Source organism: Thunnus thynnus, chromosome 12, assembly GCF_963924715.1.
Source record: "Thunnus thynnus chromosome 12, fThuThy2.1, whole genome shotgun sequence".
Lineage (NCBI taxonomy): Eukaryota > Metazoa > Chordata > Actinopteri > Scombriformes > Scombridae > Thunnus > Thunnus thynnus.
In genome coordinates, this window is record NC_089528.1 from 26,800,130 (window position 1) to 26,823,615 (window position 23,486).

Here is a 23,486-nt window from a genome sequence, read left to right on the forward strand (position 1 = left end):
TGCAGCTCAGCTAAAGGAGAATGAGAAATAATACAGAAGGTAAAGTTTACTGGCCTCTGGAGCAGGATGTTGCTGGTTGAGGTGCACTGTGTTGTTATGCAGGTTGTTAAGATGCTTCTGAATAAATGAGACCAAGTCCTGCATGTTAACTATTCTGGACAAAAAAACAGATTATATAAGAAAATAGTTCATTTTGAAGGGCTACAACAAACATATGGAATCTAAAGACTTTTTGAGTGTTTAATTGTAATCAAATAATTAACCAATACATTTAAAAAAGCAATTATGACTTGATTAATTATATCTGCATTTAAATTATGTATTAAAAGTTTTTTTTAAAAAATGAAGCAAAACAATTACTGAAGTTTGATTGGTCTTATCCGACCAACGCATCACAGACGGCCAATCAGAGCTCCTGCTGCTGCTCTGTGGGCTGGACTAATGGAAACTCTACATGTTAATGCAGGGAAACAAATTAATTATGAGATGAAATGGGCAAAATTAAATTTAAAAAACTATCTGAAGCTAATTTCGCAATCACATTTTGAAATTCAATTATCACTTTATCATTTAAAGACCAAACAAGAGAATCTAATTATTTACTGGCAAATTTAATTGTCTTTTTTAATATTTTTTTTTCTTTCAAATTATTAATGCATAATTTAAATGCAAATTGAAATTTAGAATTTATATTAGCTTATTAGCTAAATGCATAAAGTTATCAGTTCATTATAATTAACACTGTTAATTATTCCAGAGGCACACTTAGATGCCATGTTATTCATGTTTTGTAAAGATGTTACTGTTTATATTGGTTGTGTTTGAGATGTTTTTAGATGCACAGCACCACCTATCACGGAGACTATAAGAGTCATCGATATGAAGCGATAAAGCTTTTCTGCCGAAACGCATTAGGCTGATGTTTACCGTTAATAAAGATATGATTTAATTGAGATTAAGTCTTCCATCTGGAGAGCTGCCATCCCCGGCTTTCACAGATGTTTTTGGATCTCATTGTGCAGCTTTTGGCAGAGAGCTGAACCAGATGATGGTTACACCAGGAGGATCACCTGTTGGAAGGCTTTTATTGGAAAGAGATCAGTATCCTCTGTTTATCAGAGTTGTCTTTCCAAAAATGGATTATCAGTGAGCCTTTCAGCGAGATAATACACGGGTGGAACTTTTGGTGACAAACAGTGCTAGACTTGTTGTGCAACTCAGATAGAGCCAAAAGAAACAACAAGTCCTAAATTCAGATCCCACACACTGTGCCAAGAACATGGTGCGTACTGATTGTTTCATGAATCATTACACTACAAAACAAACAAATACCACCACCAAACAACAACAAATCTGATCACTGATAACACGCAATACAACAATGTAATATACCTTTGGTTTCTGTCCATGAAAAAATATATTGGTAAAACCTCACATAGTATTAAAACAGGACTCACTGTGGACAGTACCAGGAGAAAGGATATTGCAGCACAATTTAATGAAATGTGTTGAATTTGGATACAAATCAGAATATTTAATTGTAAAAAAGGAGGTGAGTTGTTCAGATGGTAATGTTAGAAAAGTTATTTTAAGAAGAGATTCATTATAAATATATATACTTCACATCTAAATGACTTGAAGAACAAATACAATCTAGTGGTCTTTCTGCAACCTCTGGCTTCTTTTAGAGTTAACTGAGATTCAAGTCAGAGTGAGGCGCAGCATTCAACAGGTGAAGCATTGATAGATGATTGTTGTTCTACAACAAAAGAAGCCACATTATATATGAAGAATAACTAAAATATATCAAAAGAAGAGAATACATATGATCTTATGGTTAATTCTCTGCAATTCTGTGTTTATAAGTGAACTCCATTTATGGCAAGAAATCCTGCTTTTCACTGGAAAAGAGCAAAATATTCAGTGAAGCAATGATTTTAAACTGACTGGAAACAATTCAACTCTATGTCTGATGTTCATATTGTAAACTCCCTCAGGGACACTGTTTATCTAGGACCTCCTTTTATAACTTCTCTTTTGGGCATGGTAAACAGTGTGGCACATGTGATACTGTGCAACAAGTCTTAAGAGATGAAGCCTGGATGCACCAGTTTGTTCCAAACATTCACATGTTTTGACTGCTGTCAATGAACTGCAGTAAACCCGAGGACTTGTGTGCACGCTCCATATTTCAGCTGTTATTGAATATGAATGCGGGGAGAACCGAGACAGCCTGAAACAGCATCCTGTGTTCTTTTAAATCCATGGTTGAGAGTGTCAAATGTCCTCACTAATGAAAACCTGTGTGTGTGTGCATGTAGGCTTCCTCAGTGCACCTTAAAGGAAATGCTCTGAAGGTTATCGACCCTGTATTGCTCAAAAAAAAGAGAGAAATAATGAAAAAAGAAAAGACAATCCCTCCTGTAGTCTGAATCTGACCATGGTACAGTGACACAATTCTCTGCATGTACAAATCCCTCTGAATCTCATACACACACACCGTGAAGTCAATAAAAAGCTGTGAGGGATAAAAGCACAGGATGAGGCGAAGGAATTTCTCTCCTTCCACCGCTTTTTCCTCTGTTCTCATAGCTTAGTTTCTCTCAACACATGCGGCTGGGCTTAGGTAGCTTTAATGGTATTTGGTTAGGACGTCACCTTTGACCTTCAGAATAAAAACAGTAGCGGGGAGCTGCTCAACAGGTCCCCTGTGAGGGACAATGAGAATGAGGTTGGACTTAATAACAGGAAACACAATGGTGTTCGGGGAGATTACCTCAGTGTATACGACAGATCGGTTACACAGTAGCCAAATGTTGGTTTAAGTTACATTCTTACATCAGCTGCTGCGCGATTCCCCCCCCCACACAGGAACTGATGACGTTTCATCGTTTGTTATCTTATTTGTATCCATCAGACTCTTTCTATTCTGTCTCGGAAAAAGACATCAGCAATCGGACCTGACAGATTTGACATTTGACAGCAGGATGAGTCACTCCTGCTTAATTGAAGACTCGCTTGAGCCCGGTTCAAAGCCGGGGCCGAGGAAAAGAAAAAAGGGGAGGAGGCAGGCGAGGTTGTAAACAGGATGGAACAGCCTTCCGTTTTATTCTAAATTTGATATGTACAGGAAAAGTGGCTGTAATACATTTCTTAATATATCATGTAAAAGTTTTCTGGAAAAAAAAACAAAACAAAACAAAACAATTGCACATCAGCTTCCATTAGCTTCCATTTCTTTTTATACTTTAAAACACATCATGGTACAGCATGGTTGAAGGCAATGTCAAAACGGGATACAAATACACTGATAACCGCTCGTAAGTGTTGGCTCTTGTGGTAATAAAAAAAAAAAAAAAAAACAGAATCAGGAAGGAGTACCCCAAAAATGACACATTTTAATATGATATTAAAAATGTTAAAAAACACACTGTAGTCTGTGTGCTGTAGTGTCACTGAAAAACAAATCACATCGTGTCCCTCTTTGTGTAAAATATTATGATATTATCTCAGGCACTTATCGATATCAGACCCCGTAACTTGGACAGCGGAAATGCAAAATCCATGATATTTGGAGCATGGGTTGAATACATCCTTCTAAACGTGCTAGTCTGCATTTAGACACGCACTAGTGTTCACAGCAGGAAGTGCTGGCCGCTACAACCAAACACTTTTTTTTTTACGAAAAACCATTCAGAGTGGAGATATTTTTCACCCTCACCTGCACAGTTTGTTTCTAATTTGGTAACAGTTTACAATGGCCCATTGTAGCGTGTATCAGCGCCATTGTGCATTTGTGCACCCATATACATACGTTATGCAGAAGGGGAAATTTAATTAGCTTAAAGCAGAGTAGTGTTGTGATCTTTCCTCGTGATAAAATACAGGTTTTTACTTGTTTAATGCCATTGAAAAGTCATTTTTTTTAATTCTTCATCTTCTTACTTTGACTCTTCTCTGACTAAGCCTTGGTCTTTCCCAGCGAGGGTCTTCATTAACCAACAGGAGATAATGTATGTCATGCAGCTTCACTCTGCATATGGAGCGTGTGTAGGAGTGAAGGGCAATTATGCACAGCCTGTTTATTTTCCACAGCTTGATGATGGCTATTTTTTATTTTTTTCTATTTCCCTTTTGTTTTAAAGTTCAACCTCGGCTCAGTCTCATTTGTTCGCTTGCAGGCAGACAGTCGTGTCACAAACATTAGTGATGTCAAAGGAAAAAAAAAAAAAAAAGAGGTTCAGTCAGGGGGGATCGCTTACCACCTACTGCAACAATTATAGTGGTGGGCTGGTGGGCTGTGGCAGTGATTTTTAAGCCTGTGTCACCCACGCCCAAGGTCTTCTTCCAACCTACAACTACAGCAGTTGGTTCTCCTCCTCTCTGGGTTAAAAAGATTACCAATCAGCTGCTATAGCGTGTGACAGGAATGAGAATCTAAACATTCTCTGTTCATAATGGTACAAAACACTGAGCAAGCATGATGCATAACCAGAACTTCACAGGTTAAAGAGTCTGTTCTCCCAAATTACAAGAAAAAGAAAGATATATATTTGTCCAGGATCTGAGACATCTACCTCTGAGATTACTGCCTTAAAGTAATAGACTGACCTCTAGTGAAGTTGTTTATTTGCCTTCTTATTCAAGTTAGATGAGAACTCACGTCTGTCCATTAAATATAAGGCTACATCCAGCAGTCCTTTAGCTTAGCTTATTAGTGCACTTTAGGTGGATTTTGTTACCTTTGGACAGAGCTAGGCTAGCCTTTTCCTCCTGTTTCCTGTCTTTATGCTAAGCTAAGCTAACTGGGAATCGGATCACCACCAGAGCAGAAAGTAAAATAAATGTATTTCCCGAAATGTCAAGCTATTCCTTTGAAACAGTGGAGTAAAATTAATGTCATTTGTTTTTTAGACAGTTATGAGACAGGAGTATTGGTACAAATTCTGTATGAACTTATTGCCCTGTTTGAGCTAACTGCTAACTGGCAGAAAGCATGCTAGCTTGCGTGATTATGATTGACAAGCGTTAACTTGCTCCTGGCTGGCTACTTCTAAAGGTTTACCAATTAGCCCAGCAAGTAGTCTCCACGTCACTAGGCTTTTAGCACTGCCTATCTCACAAGAACACTTAGTTTTTATAGGGAGCTTTTTTTTTTGGAAGAAAGGAGTTTAAAGAAAGATTTCTATAAATTTTATTCAGCTGTAACTCTTCTGTGAGGTGAACACCACTTACAAAAATCTATTCACCTCCCCTGTATTTAGGTGGCAACAGAAAACTCAGAAATAGAAATCTCAAAACCCGGGCAAATAAAATCAAAACTGTCTACATTTACCACTAAAGATAAGCAAGAAAATGTTGCTTTTTTTTGGTAATTTGTTTGACTCTATACCCTTTAAAATCCAGCAGCTCTAAATTCATCCACCAACTGCTGTGTTTTTCAAGCAAGCTAGCACCCCTACCTGCTTCCTCTTTTCAAACCAGTCTGGAGAAGAGTGACAGCTAAATGCTTTAAAAGGTAGAAATACAAAAAGCAATTACAGCAATTAAAAGCAATTAACTCCTGTGGACAATTTTGCCTTTTGTAAAAAAAAAACGGGAGAAAAGCTCCAGCTAATCGCACACTGGGAGGCTCATTGTCTCTCTACCCATCTTTATTCTGGGTCTCTTTTTTTTTTTATGCTTTTATTCCTCTCTTTATGTCAGAAGCTGGGCCCTCTGTCGGTGCCTCTGGTGGCAGCGTTCTTTGGCTCTGGCAGGCAGCAGGTGGCTTGTGATGAAAAATTCAGTGCAGAGCCTGACTCGGGAGACAGGGAGGGGGGAAGAGGAGGAGGAGGAGGAGGAAGAAGAGGAGGAGGGTGGTTGTGGGTAGCAGGAGGGCGAGTAGAAGAGGGGGTGAGATGAGAGGAGAGGAAGGTGGGAGATGAGCGAGGAGAGGAGAGCAGAGGAGGATGAGGGTGGGGGTGGGGGGGGTGCTGAGGTAGAAGAAAGGAGGGTAATGAACAGAGAGGCGATGAGAACAACGAGAGGAGGATGGGAGCCAGAGCTCCAGACAGACAGGCAGGCGGGCCAGAGAGGCAAGCCCAGAGTGGTGCAGGGGGGCCAGGCAGCAGATCAGAGCTGTCTACCCTCTCTGCCTGGGTCTCCTCCACGGAGATAACACACAATATGAATCATTTATAAGGGGGGGGTGGGCTTTTTTTTTTTTTATTAATAACACACGCTGTGCCCTGCTTCTTTCATACACTTTGCCTTGCTTTCTCTGCTCCCCGGGGAGAACTCAAGTGAGAGAGAGAGCTCAATCGCTGAGGAGAAAACACTGGAAGAAGACAAACAGAATGCAGAGACACTGGCAGTGTTGGTCGGGGTTGAATGTCAAACCTTAGTGAAGCGAAGAAAGGATGATTTGTGACCAGAGGGATAAGTCATCCACGGGACACTTTGTAAAGCCATGACACACACTCTCGATCGTGAAACATGTACCTTGTCACATGCCCACACACACACACACACACACACGCCCCCACACAGAACCTTACGCCTCCCCCCCATGGGCTCAAAAGAACACCCACTCACTTGCCTGTGTGCCCATTTGATTGTCAGTACATGATGGTGCCAGATCTCGATGAATCAGAGTCCTGGACGACTGTGAACAAGCATCGTGAATGCAGAGAAGGCACTGAGCGTCTCATATCTGTAGGAGGGTGAGTGACTGACTGATTTACTGGTACTGTATAGGTCATCGGCACAGTGAGGGATTGAACACAAACACCCACATACTGAGTACACTTCACAACTGTTTACCTCTAAGATCATCGCTAAGCTATAAGACCTCTAGGTTGTCCTTTGTCAAGATTTATAGCGTCCACTTTTGCCGTTTCTTCAAGGTAAGCTTGAAGCTCCTGAACCAAAAGTCCTCTGTTCAGATCTTTATCCATCAGTTCGTACGTGCTCCTCAAGAATAAAAAAGTCTTCCTTTCTCTGATCCTAATCTGTTAAGCCTCGCTAACTGCGAAGGCGAAGGCGGCACATCTTGGCGGTATGGACCCTTGGGGGACGCCGGGTCCTTCAGGTGCGGTGAGGAGTACCCGTCGTAGCTACTGTTACCGGTGCTCTCCTGCATTATCTTCCCTTTGGCTTCCTGTTCACGGCGCCTCTGCTCCTGCCTCAAGAGCTCCTGGGCCTCCAGAAGCACCCTGGCGTTGACACCGCCGCCGCCTGGGTAGCCGTTCCTGGAGCCCTGGTAGCTGGAGTACCTGGGGTTGTCCTTGGCTGTCTGGAAGCCCTCGCCAGGTGGGTACGCCTTATCCCACGAGTCCTGCGAGATGGAGCTGGGGTTCTTCCTGGGTTGCCTGTTGCAGAGAGACGAGACAGGAAAGGAAAATGTGAGATGTGGTTTGATTTTTAGTTTCATGTTATTCCTTGGACATGAACCTCAACGGCATATAAATGATTTTATTTGCTCAGTTTTTACTTCCTGTGTTTACAAGCTTGGTGCTGCCCTCCCTTACACGTTTTAGCTAGGCATGTCATTTGTGGTCATTTTCAGAAATAACTCAGCCTTCATTTGGCTTGTGAGTAGTGTAATGAATGTTCTGAGACACTTGTTTGCCTGTATGTCCAGTAGTTTTCCACAGACAGCAACACTGTGAGTAGAAAGAGGAGAGTATCAGTTTTCCAGGAATATAAAAACCATGTTGATGGTTGGTTCTACGCCTTAGTGCTTAGAAAAGATGAACTGATAGTCTAAAACTATCCATATAAAGTATGTTCGCATTTCATTTACCTAATATTGTCATTCTGTTTCTCTATGTTGTTGATTTTACTACTTTTTATTTTGTATTCTCTGTACATAAAGCATCTTTTGCATATCTGTCTGTCTGTTGTGGAGGAGGGATGCCTTTCCATTTGGGATAAATATGTCCTCAGTTTTGGCCCAAAAGTACCCATCATGCTTCGGGTGATGCGAACAGAATGTGTAATGTTGCCATGGAGAACAGAGAGTTAGCTGTGGGCTACATGAGCCTTGTCTTTATTGCCTAAATTTGTTTATAATAATATTAATCTGCAACATAGAAAGTCATGCTGCATTTGTTACTTGCAGTTCCTGTTTTTAACTGCAGCTATGAAAGACCACAGTGAACATCAATCAATAGGATTTATATTGATCCCATTGATTCTGGAAAAAAAAAATGAAAAAATGAAGATCTGGACTTTTAAAGCAATCACTCATACGAATTCCTCAGAGTTCAGTCTCTTTCCTTCTTTTTTTCCTCTAACACTGACACTTTAGTTCTCCATGTCACACAGAGTGATTCCTCTTAACCACATATCATGACCTGGTCTGGTGGGAAAAATGTCTGCAGCAACAAAAATGTCTGAAAACCAGTTACCTCTCTTGGGAGATGCACTGATGTTTTTATGTTTTTGCTGAAAAAAATGTTATATTGTCAGTCGCACGGTAGCCAAGACATCACATTCAATGGAAATGAGGCTCAATTACAGCCTCACAAACTGCCTCTGGGCAAGTACCAGCCCACGGTAACAACATACAGGGATGCCTAACCATGTCAAAGTCCCCTTCCAGCCCATTAGGCTCATTTCGAGACAGACAGAAACAACCATTGGATCTGACAGACAGTAATAGCAGACCTTTCGCAGTAGGAAAAATGAAGCAACCATCTTGTCCTCAATGGATTCGCTTTGGCTGATATTTGACACCTGACACAATTGTCTTAAAGGCACGGTTGGTTTTTTCGTGCTTCTGGGGGGGCTGCCCTGCCCTTTACCAGAAAGAAAGGGGGAATAAATACAGATGTGTGACATCACCTCTCTCATTTCTGCTTGGCTAGCCTCTTTGTGGCACCCCTGCCGTTGTGTGTTTGTGTGTGTGTGTGTGTGCCCATACGATATGCATGAGTGTCCCAAGCCCTACAGCTCCACCCGTTTATCTCCAGGGCAAGGCATAAACGAGAGCAGAGACAGAGAAGAAGAAGACACACCAAAACATCAATGGGCTTTTGACTCAGAGCCATGCATAATTAGCAGGTTTATCAGCCAGCTGTGAAGAAACCGCATTATTCCTGTGTTTGGATATGAGGAGAAAGGGGGAAGAAAAAAAAAAGAAAACCTTAATGAGAATAGAAAAGACCTTTATTTTTATTCACAGAGATTGAATGCAATTGGGAATGGATACACTTCACGATCAGTGAGATAGGAGAATATAGCCCACGTTTATTCTCGCGCATGGTTGAGTGATTCCAATTTTCAGAGACAGGCGTCCCCGGCATCTGATTTCATTTCATATGTTGACAAAGAGGCCAAAGCTGGTCTGCTTCCCTGCTGAGAAATGCAAACCGAATCGCTCCCTCTGTCTGATGCCATGCCAAGGGGTGAACATGTACATGTGTGGTAAATACAGAGAGATGTATACTGTTCTGTATTCTGAGCTTGCACACAGTGAAGCTTGACAGATGATAAAAAAAGAAGGGGGGGAAAGGTGACAGAGTGAGATTGAGAGAAAAAAAAGAGAGACTTTGTGAGAGGCTGTAATGGAGGGCAGATAGACATGTAGCTGTGACATACAAGCATGCAGGCACACACTACTGAGACCAAATGCCAGTGCAGCTGTTGCAGTCAGCGTTCGGTATCCCATAATGGCGTTACTTTGGCTCGGAGATCAATGGTGCTCATCGGTGATGAATATGAGGGCCCTTCATCTGCCGTCATTGTTTCAAATGGCGGCGGTTTATTTTCACTCACAGCTCCTTGTTTAGGAAAGGGTCTCACCCAGAAGGGAACTGACCTTTATCTTAAATGAAAGCTGTTTTTTAAGGAATGCGACCGCCATTAATCACGTCTCCATTCAGAATCCAGAGTCTCATGAAGAATTTCCCCCCCTCTCCATGAACGAAACAAGCCCATGTGAATCCCATCAAGGCCGCGCTCCCCAAAACGCCATATTAACTATGTCTTAGCCCCCCCCCGACCTTACATGATGGTATGCTCTAAGTCAAACAATACTTAGTGTTCTCAAGATACTACAGCTGGGTTTATCCAAACAGAACAGTTTCTTAATGGAATTAGTGGGAAAGTGAACGGACGTGGCCACAGGATGTTGCCTCTGACCGCTGGAGCGAGACGGTAGTTCATTAATCTTTCAGCAAAGCTGCCTGAAATATTTATCAAGAAAGGGATTTATGTCGATAACAGTGGATTAGAGTATGATGGTGAAGTAATAGAAGATAATGTATTTAATGTTGTATAAGTGGAAGTTGATGATATCCACCAGAATGGATCTGCTTGGTTTGGCCTTACAGGGTGTTTGAGAGTGAGTAATTACAGACTGCTCAGGGAAAATGACTTTTAATAACATTTCCCACTGGACATTTCATTCCTAAATTGAATAAAGGCTAAAAAAAAAAATCCTTCTTTAAAAAGGACCACTTTGTAAGCTTTAGCTTTACTTTACTTTATATTTTAGCTGACCATTTACAGCTTTAGATTTTTGTATTTGTTGTGTTTCAGGCCGCCATTGGTTTCCATACATGTCGGTGCATTATGGAAATCTATTAACAGACTCGTGACTGTTTACTGAGTTGTGTAATCTTTCACAGTGAACATAAAGTCATTATTTTTGTTACTTTACTGTAGCATGATAATGAGAATTAGTTGCTGTGTTGTACTCGAAAACAAACACGGGTAGCGGATGTGCATGTCGTGCTGTTTGCAGTCTGCATACATGGACGTGCTCACACATTTGGATGCAGGCAGATGATAAAATTTACATCAGATGACCATCATGGTTTTGCAGATGAAGAAATCATAAATTAGGCTTAAGCTTATAACAACTATATAATAACAAATTAGATAATGAATGCATGAATTCCCATCATACACAAATAAAAAGTAACAAGTGGATGCCTGGTTTGATAAAACATATCAACCAACAACAACAACAAAAACCATTTAGATTTCTTAAACACATTTTAAGTAAATGGGCTTAAATATGCAAAATCACTGGACCTCATCAAGTTCATTTCCTGTTAATCAACTTTAAGGCAAAATTAAACTGCAGTTTTGTAGATACAGAAAAAAAAAAAGAAAAAAAATCGTACAAGCTTGCATTTCAACACTGTGATTTCATGTTTCTTTACTCATAATAAAGTTTGTCTTTCGACTTGAGGAAAACAGTCATATCCCTACTGATTAAATTGATGATGCTGAAAGACATCTGGCTTGACAGATCACAGTGAAACCGGACATACGGCATATCAGCGAGAGACGAGGCAAGTTTGTGGTTGGAATTTTTCTTTTAACTTAATAAAAGTAATTTGATTTTCGTTTAAAATACAAGAAAGTGTAATCTTTTTTTATAGTAGCTATAAAAAACTCCTTAAAAGAATTTCTAAAATTTGATCTCTGTCTATTGATTTTCAATATTTACACGCTGTCTCCATCTTCTTCTCAAGGTAAAACACTACTAACTCGAAACTGACAAAATAATTAATGCTAAGACTAAATGCAGGCAATACCCTGAAACCTTTCAAATCAAGAAAAGTGTCCTTGTGTCTCAAATAAGTCACTTCCTGTACTACTACCCCTTAAACACACACACACACACACACACACACACGGACACTAGCACTTCCTGGAACAACAAGCAGTCATATCATGCAGATCAAAGGGAATTACATCAAGGGAGAGGAAAGCAATCATGTCAGATCTGTGTGAGAGGGTAACATGATCTGTCCATATTCAGGCTTTACTGGTGTGTGTGTGTGTGTGTGTGTGTGTGTGTGTGTGTGTGTGTGTGTGTGTAGCTTTGTGGTCTGAAACTGGCCAGCTCTGACCCTTTTTCTTACTTGGATGTTACGTATATAATCTGCCATCATTACTGTCACAAAACCATTACAATGAATCTCACCTAATCACACAGGCGTGCTCACAACACACACACGCACACATCACTTCTTGAGACGCATTACGGTACATTACATCAAATTACAACCAAAAAAACAGATACAAACAAAGTCACAACCTCCCGGACACATTTCATCAAACAGACAGCAGGAACATGACAAGATTCAACACATGTACTAACACCCGTACACATAATCTCTTAGCACATATCGATTGTTAGACAGACAAGAACAAACATCAAACACAACATCATATCAAGCCTCACACACACACACACACTCTTACCGTGGCAGGGAGCTGTACTGCCGCTGTGCCTGGGCGAACGAGTCTCTCTCCTCCTGTCTCTGTCTTTGCATCTGAACCTCGACCGACACCGAGTGGCGACCCGGCTGGCTGTACCCGCCTGGACCGTTGCTGCTGGCGTTTGACTGAAAACAGCGAGACGGTAGCTCAGTTAGCTGGCGTCCTAATCGTGATCGTCATCAACAGCAGCACAACCCATAACTTTATCCATCTCTGTTTACGTCTGTTAATATGTTACGACAATCCACATACCGTAGGACTGAAAAGCTGTCCAGTAAAATCTATGGAAATGTGCAGTTAATGAACAAATCTGATGTGTTTAAAAGATTTACTTTTACTGATTTCAGTGCAGGAAATCCACATATTCTGTTATTTAGTATGTTATTCTACTGATTTGGATCACATTCATGATACTGATATCAGTACAGTGCTCCAGTGCTTAAAAAATAATCTACATCTGTTCTTCAAGGGTCAAGTGGAGACTTCCTCCAGACCTCACAAGTCAAGTTTCCATCCAAATGTAGAGCAAATTTGAACTAAATTCAAAATCAGAAAAACTGCAACAGAAAGTGCAAATTAATGTGCGTTTCCACCCACTACTGTAATATCAATATTAGGACTTGGTTGTGCTTCTTCTGCAGTCCAGTGGCAGTAACCCGTTGCAGAAGAGGTCACATCAAGATGACATAATTAAAAGAGAGCCAGTGAAATCTCAAATAATGGAAAACCATGTGGAAAACATGATGGAAATATGCTGTTTTTGTTTGTGTCACAAATGAATTTGAGGAATGTTACAGTCTCCTTATTGATGGTTTCAATCCATCAGTGGACGCTTGTGTGATATTTAAGTCACATGCATCTATTTCAATTTGTCACATTTTCTTTTTACCAATACATCAACTTTTCCTCCTGAGCAAAGTGTAAAAACTTAGCTTTTTTCCAAATTTCCGTTATTTCCATTTTCTGTTTTTTTTTTAATGCACAAACTGAAAATGTGTCTAAAATCATGTGGATGGAAAAGCACTTACTGTGAACAGTTTTCACTGTAACTACTTCCTACTTACTGCACACTTTCAGTGATGTATGTGGATTATCCAGAATGCAACATGCAACCTCTGCATGTCGAGATACCAGTAGAGGTAAGTGGAAAAATATGTTTTTTTGTAATTTGGGTGAAGTGACCTTTTAAAACTGTAACACTGTCTTATATTGTGTCTACAAGAGGAACAAAGCAGCCTGAAGCTACAGTACATGAAATGTTCTGTTGACACAGCAAACTGTCTGCTGTTGAGTTGTGATGGTTAGTTTGTGTTGATCGGAGAGCTGCTCGCTTTCTCCTACAACTGATGTGGTTTTGGGACGACTGGTAGTTTTACACTCCCAGTAAAAAAAATACTGATGACTTTTTCTTGTTAAGTTAAACATTCATGATGTTGAAGTGCCTGCAGTGCTAATGCAGGATAGATGTATGAATGGGAGATGTTGGAGGTTCCAACACTTCTACATGTGAATGAGTGGAAGATTATAGTTTTTATTTGAATAAAGCCAGTCGGCCTATTTCGTGAATCTGATCCTATTTTATTTTAAACATTTCTAAACAATGTAAGATGCATTTATAAAAACATAAACATATAAAACACCCCAATATGATCAAACCCTAAACAAACAATAAGTTAAATTAGCTACTACATTGAAAAAAATAATAATAATGGTGATAAAACACATATAATGTATAATAAAAAGAAAATGAAGCAACTTAATTCCAAATGACTGTAATATTTCATCCACTAACTACAGCTGTGGTGAAATTCATACTGTATTTTTGCTTGAAAGATCTCATGGTTGTCTGTGAGTTGAAAAACTCTATAATAATAATAGTAATGATTTATTTTTGGTAGAACAGCTTTATCTTTGGTAAATTTTGGCAGTAAGTTTGAATATTCCGTAGCAGAAAGGTCAGAGCTTCGACCCTGAGAACTGACAAACAAGTGAATGCATAAAAAAAATAAAAAAGCCTGACCTCTAAATACATTAATAAACACACAATCCCTTAGTTCAAATGTTAAGTATGATAATCCCCCCCCCCCCCAACTGGAGTCAGGGTTTCCACACAGCAGCCCAATAAAACTAGCAGCAGGGCCTGACACAGGATCCCCCCCTCCCCACCCTCCCCCGCCCACAGTCCAAACCACAGACACTTACCAGCAGTTAGTGAGGCAGACACACCCTGAGCTGAGCTCGTCTCCTCTCAGGTCAGAATGAAGGTGAGACACAGACAGACAGGAGGGGGGGGGGAGTGAGGGAGGGAGGGAGGGGCCATGCTGGAGACTCAGAGCAGGGTTAAAGTGATGAGACGTGATGGATGTTAGTGGGTGTTAATGAAGGAGACAACACTCTGTTGACATTGTGGACCCATGGATAAACACCTCCTGTACAAGTCATCAGGCAACAGTAGATCACACAGGCAGAGTTATGTGTCAGATATGTACATTTGTAATATCTGCAGATTTGAAATGACTTTATGGTAGTTTATGGTATCATTTTAAAGTAATTATTATTATTATTTTATCCCTGAATACACACAAACTCATGAAAATACAATAATGTATCTCTTATCCACACACACTTGTACTTCTATACTTTTGAGGAACCACATGGACACTAACTAGTGATGTGTTGTCCAACCACCTACACCTGGTTGCATCCATTTCTCCAACATCGTGTCTTTTGTAGGTTTTTGAATTGTACAAAGGGAGAAAAATGGCATTCACTTTTGCACAGTTTCTTCTTCAAGGCATTCATGGTGTTGCACTTTGTTGGCACACATGAGAAGTGATGAGAGAAGCTGTGTAAATAATGAAAAGGGTTGTTTGCAAGAGAAGTTTAAATCTTGCCTTGTTTCTCTCTCACCCCCGCACATGTGACCAATCACTGAGTTAAGTGGGCATGATTGTCGCATTGTCAGTTTCGGAAATTTCGCAGAAATTTTTTGGAAGCAGCTTCTCCGGTTTCTGACGTTGAGGAGGAGTGGGAGGATGGGGTTTCAAGATGCTGTTTGACGACATGACAAGCATTTTGTTGAAAGAATGCTGACCCTTTGACTACTGACTTACTAACTAACCCTAAATATCTCTAAACTGAACCCTAAAACAGAGTCTAAACCCTCAAGCAGACTGGGCAAAACGTCTCACCGTCAAGGTCCTCACAAAGATAGAAGTACAAGAGTGCACACACACCACCTCCACATCCAGCCCACACTTGTACTGTACCACAACTCCTTCCATTCCACTGATGTTCATTAGCGGTGTGGGTGCAATAATTGTGTACGTGGATGAGTCGTAACACAAAGCCAATCTAATTACTTTTATAGCTGTGCGACGTATTGAGAGCCTGGCAGGACATCAGTTGGTGGGAAGGCCATAAAACGATTAAGAGTGCTAAAGAGACACTCCCATTTAAACCAAATGAAGCTGGGGCAATCATCTCTGGAGCTGATTGGCATTGCCTCGCTGCTCGGATGACAATAAGGACAAGGCTGGCAGGCAACTAAAAGGGAGGGGGGGGAGTGCCCACGCACCTCTTATTCCATATGTGAACTGAAAATCGCCTGCGGGTGAATTACAGTCACAATATTTTTCACTTGAGGAAAAAAAAAAAAAAAAAAAAAATCCCTTTAGCGGTTTAGGAGTGTTGAATATTCCTGGGAATGTTTGCTCATCTGCCGGCACAAGGTGATTGTAGCGGGGAGGGAATATACCCAAAAGGAATTCAGATAATAGCAGTATTAAAATGTTACAGTAAAATACAAGAGGCAATATTATGCCCTTTCTAAACCCCCGACATCAAGTGAATGAACTCCTCTATTCCCATAGTGGTATAAATGAGTGCAATAAAGCTTGCACGGTGCTGCCGGGAGAGCGAGCATCAGTCATCCTGATGGAATTAGACTATGCTACCCACAATCCTCCCCTGCTCCCCAAACTATGGTGAAAAAGGAGAAGAAGGCTGCAGTCGCAAACAAGAGATATTATATTGACTAGAGGCATCTGGCTAAATAGGGACGGCTATGAAAACAGCCTGCGTTAAAAATGGATAATTTGGTGAATGAATCACAGAGAGAGAGAATTGTAGGATGGATATAACATGTGACAGATTCAACTATACTTCATATATTAAGAGGTGAGACTGTGGTTGAGTATCCGAACCTGGCTGGAAGGTGCACAGTAACATGATTAGTCCTTACATATGGCTGTTCAGACATATCTGTCTAATATCTATGACGCTGCATCACACTGACAGTCAATTCCTGCTGTGGTGAATTCTGAATAAATCAAAGCTGCATCTAATGATTCTTTTTTATACTGAAAAATATAAATTATATGAATCAATTCATTAATTCTACAAAGAAAATACAAACAAATGCACATCAAATTCTCCAAGTTTTGTCCTCGATTTGCTTGTTTTGTCAAACCAAAAGTCCAAACAACAAAGATTTTAAATTGAATTTGAGCTGCAACGATTATTAGTTGATTAACTGCTTAATTGATCTATAGAAAATTTTGATGACTGATTAATTGTTTTAGTCACTATTGAAGCAAAAATTCACTGGTTCCAGCTTCTTAAATGTGAAGATTTGCTGCTTTTCTTTGTCAGTTATGACAGTAAACTGAATATTTTTGGGGTTTTGGACTGTTGGACAGACAAAAGACATTTTAACACATATCCTTGAGCTGTGGGAAAGTATAACTAGTATTTTTCACTATTTTTTAACAATCAATACACTAAACAAATATATCAATCAATAAATAATTTCATAATCATAGTTGCAGATCTGAATGGAATATGATATAAAACACAGGAAAGCAGCAAATACTCACGTTGGAGAGGCTGTAAACAGTGAAAGGTTTGGCATTTTTGCCTTATAAATGACTTAAAATGATCAATGCATTGGAATAATGTTCTCTGCATTGACTAATCAATTAACTTATCAGTCATTTCAGTCTTAGGATGGGTACTTTCTCCTGTAAATCTACTATTTTTAAATCAACCATTAAACACAGCCTCTTTAACATTTGCTTGTGTCCTATAAACATTCTTCTGCCATATAAAAAGGCGGCAAATTAACGAAAGCAGTATCTCATATGCAGCTCTCTGTCCTGGCACGGACTGTAAGTCGGGCAGCTGAAGGTGAATTAAGAAAAAGGACACTGGCTCCTTGAGGTTTGCAGCACATTGCTCAGATGAAGCAACAAAATGTAATATATGCGCGAGGGAGGTAATTGAATTTCAAAGACACATTCTCCTGTTTTCCATATGGCCCACCAGTATGGCCAGAGCATGAGTCTAATAACATGCAATTACTTATAGCAAGCCTGAGTGTGAGCCACACTCTGACAATTAAAAGCGCTTTGAAAAGACCATTAGAGGGTTGCTCAAATTAAACCATAGAAGGTTCCTGGAAGAGCTGAAAACTTGGTTTGAAATATTAAGTATTTTTCTGTATCATTAAATATTTTTTGAAATAAATAAACTACAAGAGAAGTCGATGTAAGGGCTAGCAATCAAAAATTTTTTGGTATTGACTTCTGTAGAATCAAGTATTAAAAACTTTCAAGTACTGAAAGTCAGCACTGAATGCAGTATGAAGTATGAGGCTGTTTTAAGAGAATAGTTTACTTTTATTTATATAATTTAATTTGTGTGGACATATTTCTCTAATAAGAAGCGCTAAAATGTTCAACAGCTCACTTTGGCAACTAGAGGAATCTTTAACTTTTAGAGTGTTGGTTTCCTACTACAGAGTCTTCATGGGAAAATGAAACCGGTGACAACAGCAAATGCGCTGGAATTGATGTAAACAAACATAATGCCGCGGTATTGTCGAGCTCTTTAATTGAGAGCACGCTCTGTTGTTCGGAGACAAAGCGAGAGGTGACCTCTTCTTTCCCACACTGTCCCTGCTTTGCTGTACAATGCCAGCCGGGAATGCGCGCTTGTTTTTGTCACATCCTATTAAAAACGCTCGACTCTGGTTAACACAGCCGAATGCAAAGTAAGACTATACATTTTTATTGAGTTTATCAGCTAGAAAGGAAAGGCCAGAGCACAGAGGATTCGGTTCGTGAGCTCTCACTTTATATCTTTGCAATTATAAATCATAGGACCAAATTTCTCCCATTGCACACCACAGACTGTGCAAAGCTACAGTGGGGAGTTGTAGTGTAGACATCAGCAGTAAAAACAGTTCATACAGAAATATACAAAAAAAACACAACTGTGTGTGTAAAATGACCCTGTATAAGAGAAACAACCAACAAGGATAATTCATATTATTTGGTGTAAAGGATGTAATTTACAACATAATTATGTGTCTAGTTTAGGAAAACACACATTTGTGCTGCTTGATAATAATAATAATATATAATGTGCCATAATGTGGTTTATATGTTGTGAGAAAATGTGTGAAAAATATGTTTTGTCCTAAACTAGACAAATAAATGTGGTCTTTTATAAGAGAACATGGGAATCATACACATTGCACAAAGATGCTATCAATTAGAAAAAAAAAAAAGGATTAAAATCTTATCAAGTTTTAAAATTTACTACAGTGGACTGCTCATAGCCATAATTTGTTACTCAGAAAAAAAATGTAAAACCAAGTACACTTGAGGTGCAGTGTGAGGAAGCAGGAAGGACTAAAATAAATACTAAAAATATGACGAGCGATTTCATCACCCCAAAAAAACTTTGAAGGCATTCAGATTTTTGTTCGCTTATTATTACCTCATATTGCTTCAGAATGCAATTATCTCCCTTCTTGGCCAACAAAGCTTCAAATCAAATACATTTTTGTTTAAAAAAAACGCACATAACTCTACCTTTAAACTGTAAAAAGGCACAGTTACAACAAAGGGTTTTAAAAATGAGAAACCCCGTGTAGATGGAAACAATGTGAAGACAAACCCCCGAGTCCAAGAGGTGGTGGGCGGGTCCATGTGGATGACTGACAGACACAAACAGGGACGATGAATGAGTAGAGTAGGTTGTGACAGGCGGGTGGGGTGTTAGTGATGGTTGTGTCAGGAGGTGTGCAAACTCCTGCATGCATACAGTTGAACATTTGAGGGTGACGGGTGTTAGCGGTAGCACAGTTAGCCAGGAAGGCCCATGGAGGTTAATGGTAGTCCTAAACTGGGGACAGGGTGTCATCAGTCTTGTTCATGGCTGGTAGTAGTTGGGTTAGTGATGGTTAGCACCGTACTCCAGTTAGCCACAGGTAGTGTAGGGTGCTAACACTGTTAGCATTCTCCTCAGGCTACATTTGAAGTTACACATCCAGAGTCGGGTCTGGTAGTGGTCGTTTCTCAGACATTAACAGTCTTACAGTCTGGCCGTCTTCTCCGGCCCGCAGTGGATTTGATTACAGGCTCCCGTCATTTCAGACACTCACCCAGGGCTGCTCGAAGCTGTAGGTCCTCCTGCGGTCGTCCGGGTCGTCCGGGACGTTCTGGGCCTGCTGGAACTCCTGCCTCAGCCTCTGTATCCGGTCGTGGTTGCTAGGGGCTAGCCGGTTACTGAGGAGAGAGAGAGAAGAAGAGGTGAGGGGAAAGATGGATGAGTATGAGAGGTCCATTGTGAACAAGTGACCTGTTTTCATCAGCACAGGTGGAGAAATGGCCTGCAGGATGAAGTTCTTTAAAGTCCAGTGCGCTTTTGTCCATGAATTGATCAAACGCACTGTTGACACTGTAAAGCAACCCAGATACATTCAACCCAGATAAAACGTAAAACGTGATAAGTGAGGGCAGAGCCAAGAGCGGGCTTACAGCAGAGCCAACAGCAATATGAATCAAACTAATGCGCCTCTGATGTATTATTCATAACAATGAACAAAGACTAGTGGTGAACGGTGAGCAGTACCACAACTACCCCCCACCCCCCCCTCCTACCCCTGCCGGCCTCATATCATTCAACTTCTGCACTGCTATTGTCTGTTGCAGCCCTGTGGTGCTTACATCAAACAATGCTGCCTTCAGTGTAACCTTTTCATGGTACACTGAACAAGTGTGCTGTAGCGGTCACTCACAACAACCTACTCTACAACTGTAACTATATTAGATGTTGTAGAGTCTAAAATGTTCAATTATTAAATATGAAAAGTTGTACTCTTTAAGACCATAAATGTAAGCGGTTGTCAGCAATTACAGTGAGAATTTGTAGTCTGTCAATATGTATTTGCTTCAAAAGATAAAACCTACAAATTATAAAACTTGCATCACTTTTATACCCAAGACAGCTCAGAATTCATTTTCTTGAACACTTTTCCTATATTGTATTTGCAACTGTACAGACATTTACAGCACCAGTCAAAAGTTTGGACACACTTTCTAATTCAAGTGAATGGGAAGGTGTGTCCAAACTTTTGACTGGTGCTGTACATTTTTTATCATTTACTGTAGTTCATTGTCACATATTTGTGACATTTTAGACATAATCTTGACTCAAACTTAACTAAACTTGGTCATGAAGGTGACCTAGATTTCAGAAAGAAGGTCTTGACCAAACTTCATACATTAGCAGTTTACATTGTTGACATCCATTAGTATAGGTTTATTAATTCTATTTGTAAGGAACCATTAATAGAGTTTTTCCTCTAATGCAAATTAGAGATATTTCTACAAGTTCCTGAGCTCATAAACTGACAGAAATATAGGACATTCATGTAAATGAGAAGACACATTAGTGTTAAATTTATATGACCTCCTACAGAGAAAAGTAATTAACACATTTCCCTCTCAAACAGTGTGTGTGTGCGTAGAAACGTCGGGGTTGGTGAATCAAAGAACAGCGGGGGGAAAGTTGACTCCGAGCTTGACTTTTCAGCTTTCTAACTCAGCCAGGAAATTCCTGGGAACTGTGTTATCTCAAAAACTCAAAAGGTCAAACCTGCAACTCTTTCCAGTCCCAAAACTCCCCCGAGTTCAGTTTTGCATGTCTTACATGGGAAAACTTTAAGGTCAGCATAAAAATTCTCAATTGTATTTATTTGAGGGATAAAATTAAAATGCAAATAATAAAAAAGACAGATATTGCAAAAAGAGGATGTGCATGTAAAAAAAACCAACTGGTGTCTGGTGAAGCATAAATGAATCCCATCCTTATTTGCTAGGTTATGGCAGTAACTGCACAGTTGAAAAAACAAACTTCGAATATCAGTTTATCTTTATGAGGTCAAAGTATGACTCCATCAAGGCATAATACTACTATAATAACTGCCTAAACTCATTTCGTCCATCACAAAACAACCAGATAGTGGGGCTATGTTATAACCTCAAACACAGCAGCACCACCAACTTATCCAGCTATCAACTCCAGACACACACAATGGAAGAAGCCAGAGCCAGTCAGCCTTGTTAAAGACCAGGAACCTGTCATATGTGATCCCGCTAATCTCCATGATATGTAACACAGCCGCTTGGCCTCTTTAGAACACAGCTGACCTGGTATATACCTGCTATGGGTCAAGGGCGCGATGTCAGCTTCAACAGAAAGGCTCATATCTGTTAGTGGGTAGCGTGTAAACAGCACCAGATTCAGAAAGTAGCTTAGAGAAATATTAGCTTAGTTCGGCATGGGTTGAAGTTCACAGGGTGGGAAAGCACAGTGATCCAGGATGAATTTAAGTCCGATGTTTGTCAGACGAAAGAGGTTTTCTCTCCTGAGGAAGTGGCTCAACTCTTTAATCAAAAGTATATCATCATTAAGGCAACCTATAGACCCAGACTATATACTAGGATCCTACTCGGGAGACTGAAGGAAAGAGAAACTCAAATAAAGGGATCAAAGATGTCCAATTCTCTAGTCTGACAAAACACTGTAAATTAATCAAAAGGAAAAAGCAACACTGCAATACAACTGTACTGCAAAAAAAAAAAAAAAACAAACCCAAAAAACCCCCAGAGACAGGGAAGAACAGCGGGCTGAGATTTAGTCTGAGATGAGCTTCATCCTCTAGACAGGCTCACTCAATATCTGGCACTGGTGTATGAGGCTGAAAGGTCACTGTGTGGCTTTGTTGAGTGTCTCTGGGACTCAATAACAGGACTGTGGCTTGTTGACTGGGCTGCCGGCAAAGCTGTTTACGCAGAGATGCACCCTGCCTTTCATGGTCAGGCGTGCCTCCTGAAAAGCTGTCGTGTCTCGGCTTTAAGTCTGGGGAGGAAGGAGCTTTGATGTAATGTCTGCATTGTGGCCAGGGCTTTGACTTTCCAAGTGCACTGCTACACTATGTCCTAATGCGACACGGTACAACATGAAACACGAGAGACAATCAATTCAGGTTCATCACAACTTACTGTACTTTTGGCTTAAATTTAACCCAGGAAGTCTGTCTGTAAACTGTGATGGATTGTTAAAACAGACAGTTTGGGAATAATTTTAACATTCTCCTTTGTTTTCTCTTTGTTTAAAACATGTATGATAATCTGGCTACTGGTTCTTCTTGCCCAGTTGGACTTCTCTTTAATCCCAGGTCTTATCAATCAACTCGGTGAGAACTATGTTGCTATTACTAATAGGACTGACAATCAAAACTACAAATTCAAGACCTAGGGCTCCAGTACATGGATATTATCCTTTAAGCCTACAAAGGAGGGTGCTTTGGGAAGATTTGAGACATTCCAGACTTTGACTTCAATATTACAAAGCCACGCTATGTTCTAAAGTCGCATGGTGAAACACAGAGATTTAAAAAAAAAAAGAAGCTTTGAGAGTAAGACCGAAGCAATTAAAGACAGCCATTCAAAGTCCTTGCTTCATTTGGTGGAGAAGAAGAAGAAGTGGTCTAAATTGGACCTAATACCAAACTAATAAGATTTATCAAATCTGTGCTGTCACTTCAAAAATCCCCCATGACATTGACGCTGCTTCCACGGATCCCAATCAAAGCATGCCAACACATAGAGGGAAGGCCTCTATGGGCCAATGTACATTACAGTAAGTGACAGAAGCAGCTGATGGACGGAGTCCTAATCCTGTGGATTATAAATGAATGGGTCCATTTAAAGAGGCTGCTCTTCCCATGCCTATAGCAGCATCCTTGGGACCTACCACCAACTGTACGTCGACATAAATCTCACAACCGTCCGCTCATTTAGAGGACTTGGTGACTTTTGTGGCTCAATGTGCACTTGAGAGCCAGGCCTGATGAATGTGAAGCACAGGGCGTCCACACTCTCAACTGTGGTGAAAAAAAAAATACA

General features: G+C 40.2%; 1 protein-coding gene across 9 annotated transcripts in view; it reads right to left on the minus strand.

Annotated features, from left to right (window-relative positions):
• Positions 1 to 3,073: 3,073 nt before the first annotated feature.
• Positions 3,074 to 23,486, minus strand: part of LOC137194605 (partitioning defective 3 homolog) — a 252,364-nt gene continuing 231,951 nt past the window's right edge. For all 9 annotated transcript variants that reach the window (XM_067606669.1, XM_067606668.1, XM_067606664.1 and 6 more), the window contains 3 exons: positions 19,676 to 19,799; positions 12,208 to 12,350; positions 3,074 to 7,352 (listed from right to left, as the gene is read on the minus strand). In XM_067606669.1, the coding sequence (XP_067462770.1) occupies positions 6,956 to 7,352; positions 12,208 to 12,350; positions 19,676 to 19,799 (664 nt within the window). In that variant the 3' untranslated portion in view covers positions 3,074 to 6,955. The remainder of the gene's footprint in view (positions 7,353 to 12,207; positions 12,351 to 19,675; positions 19,800 to 23,486) is intronic.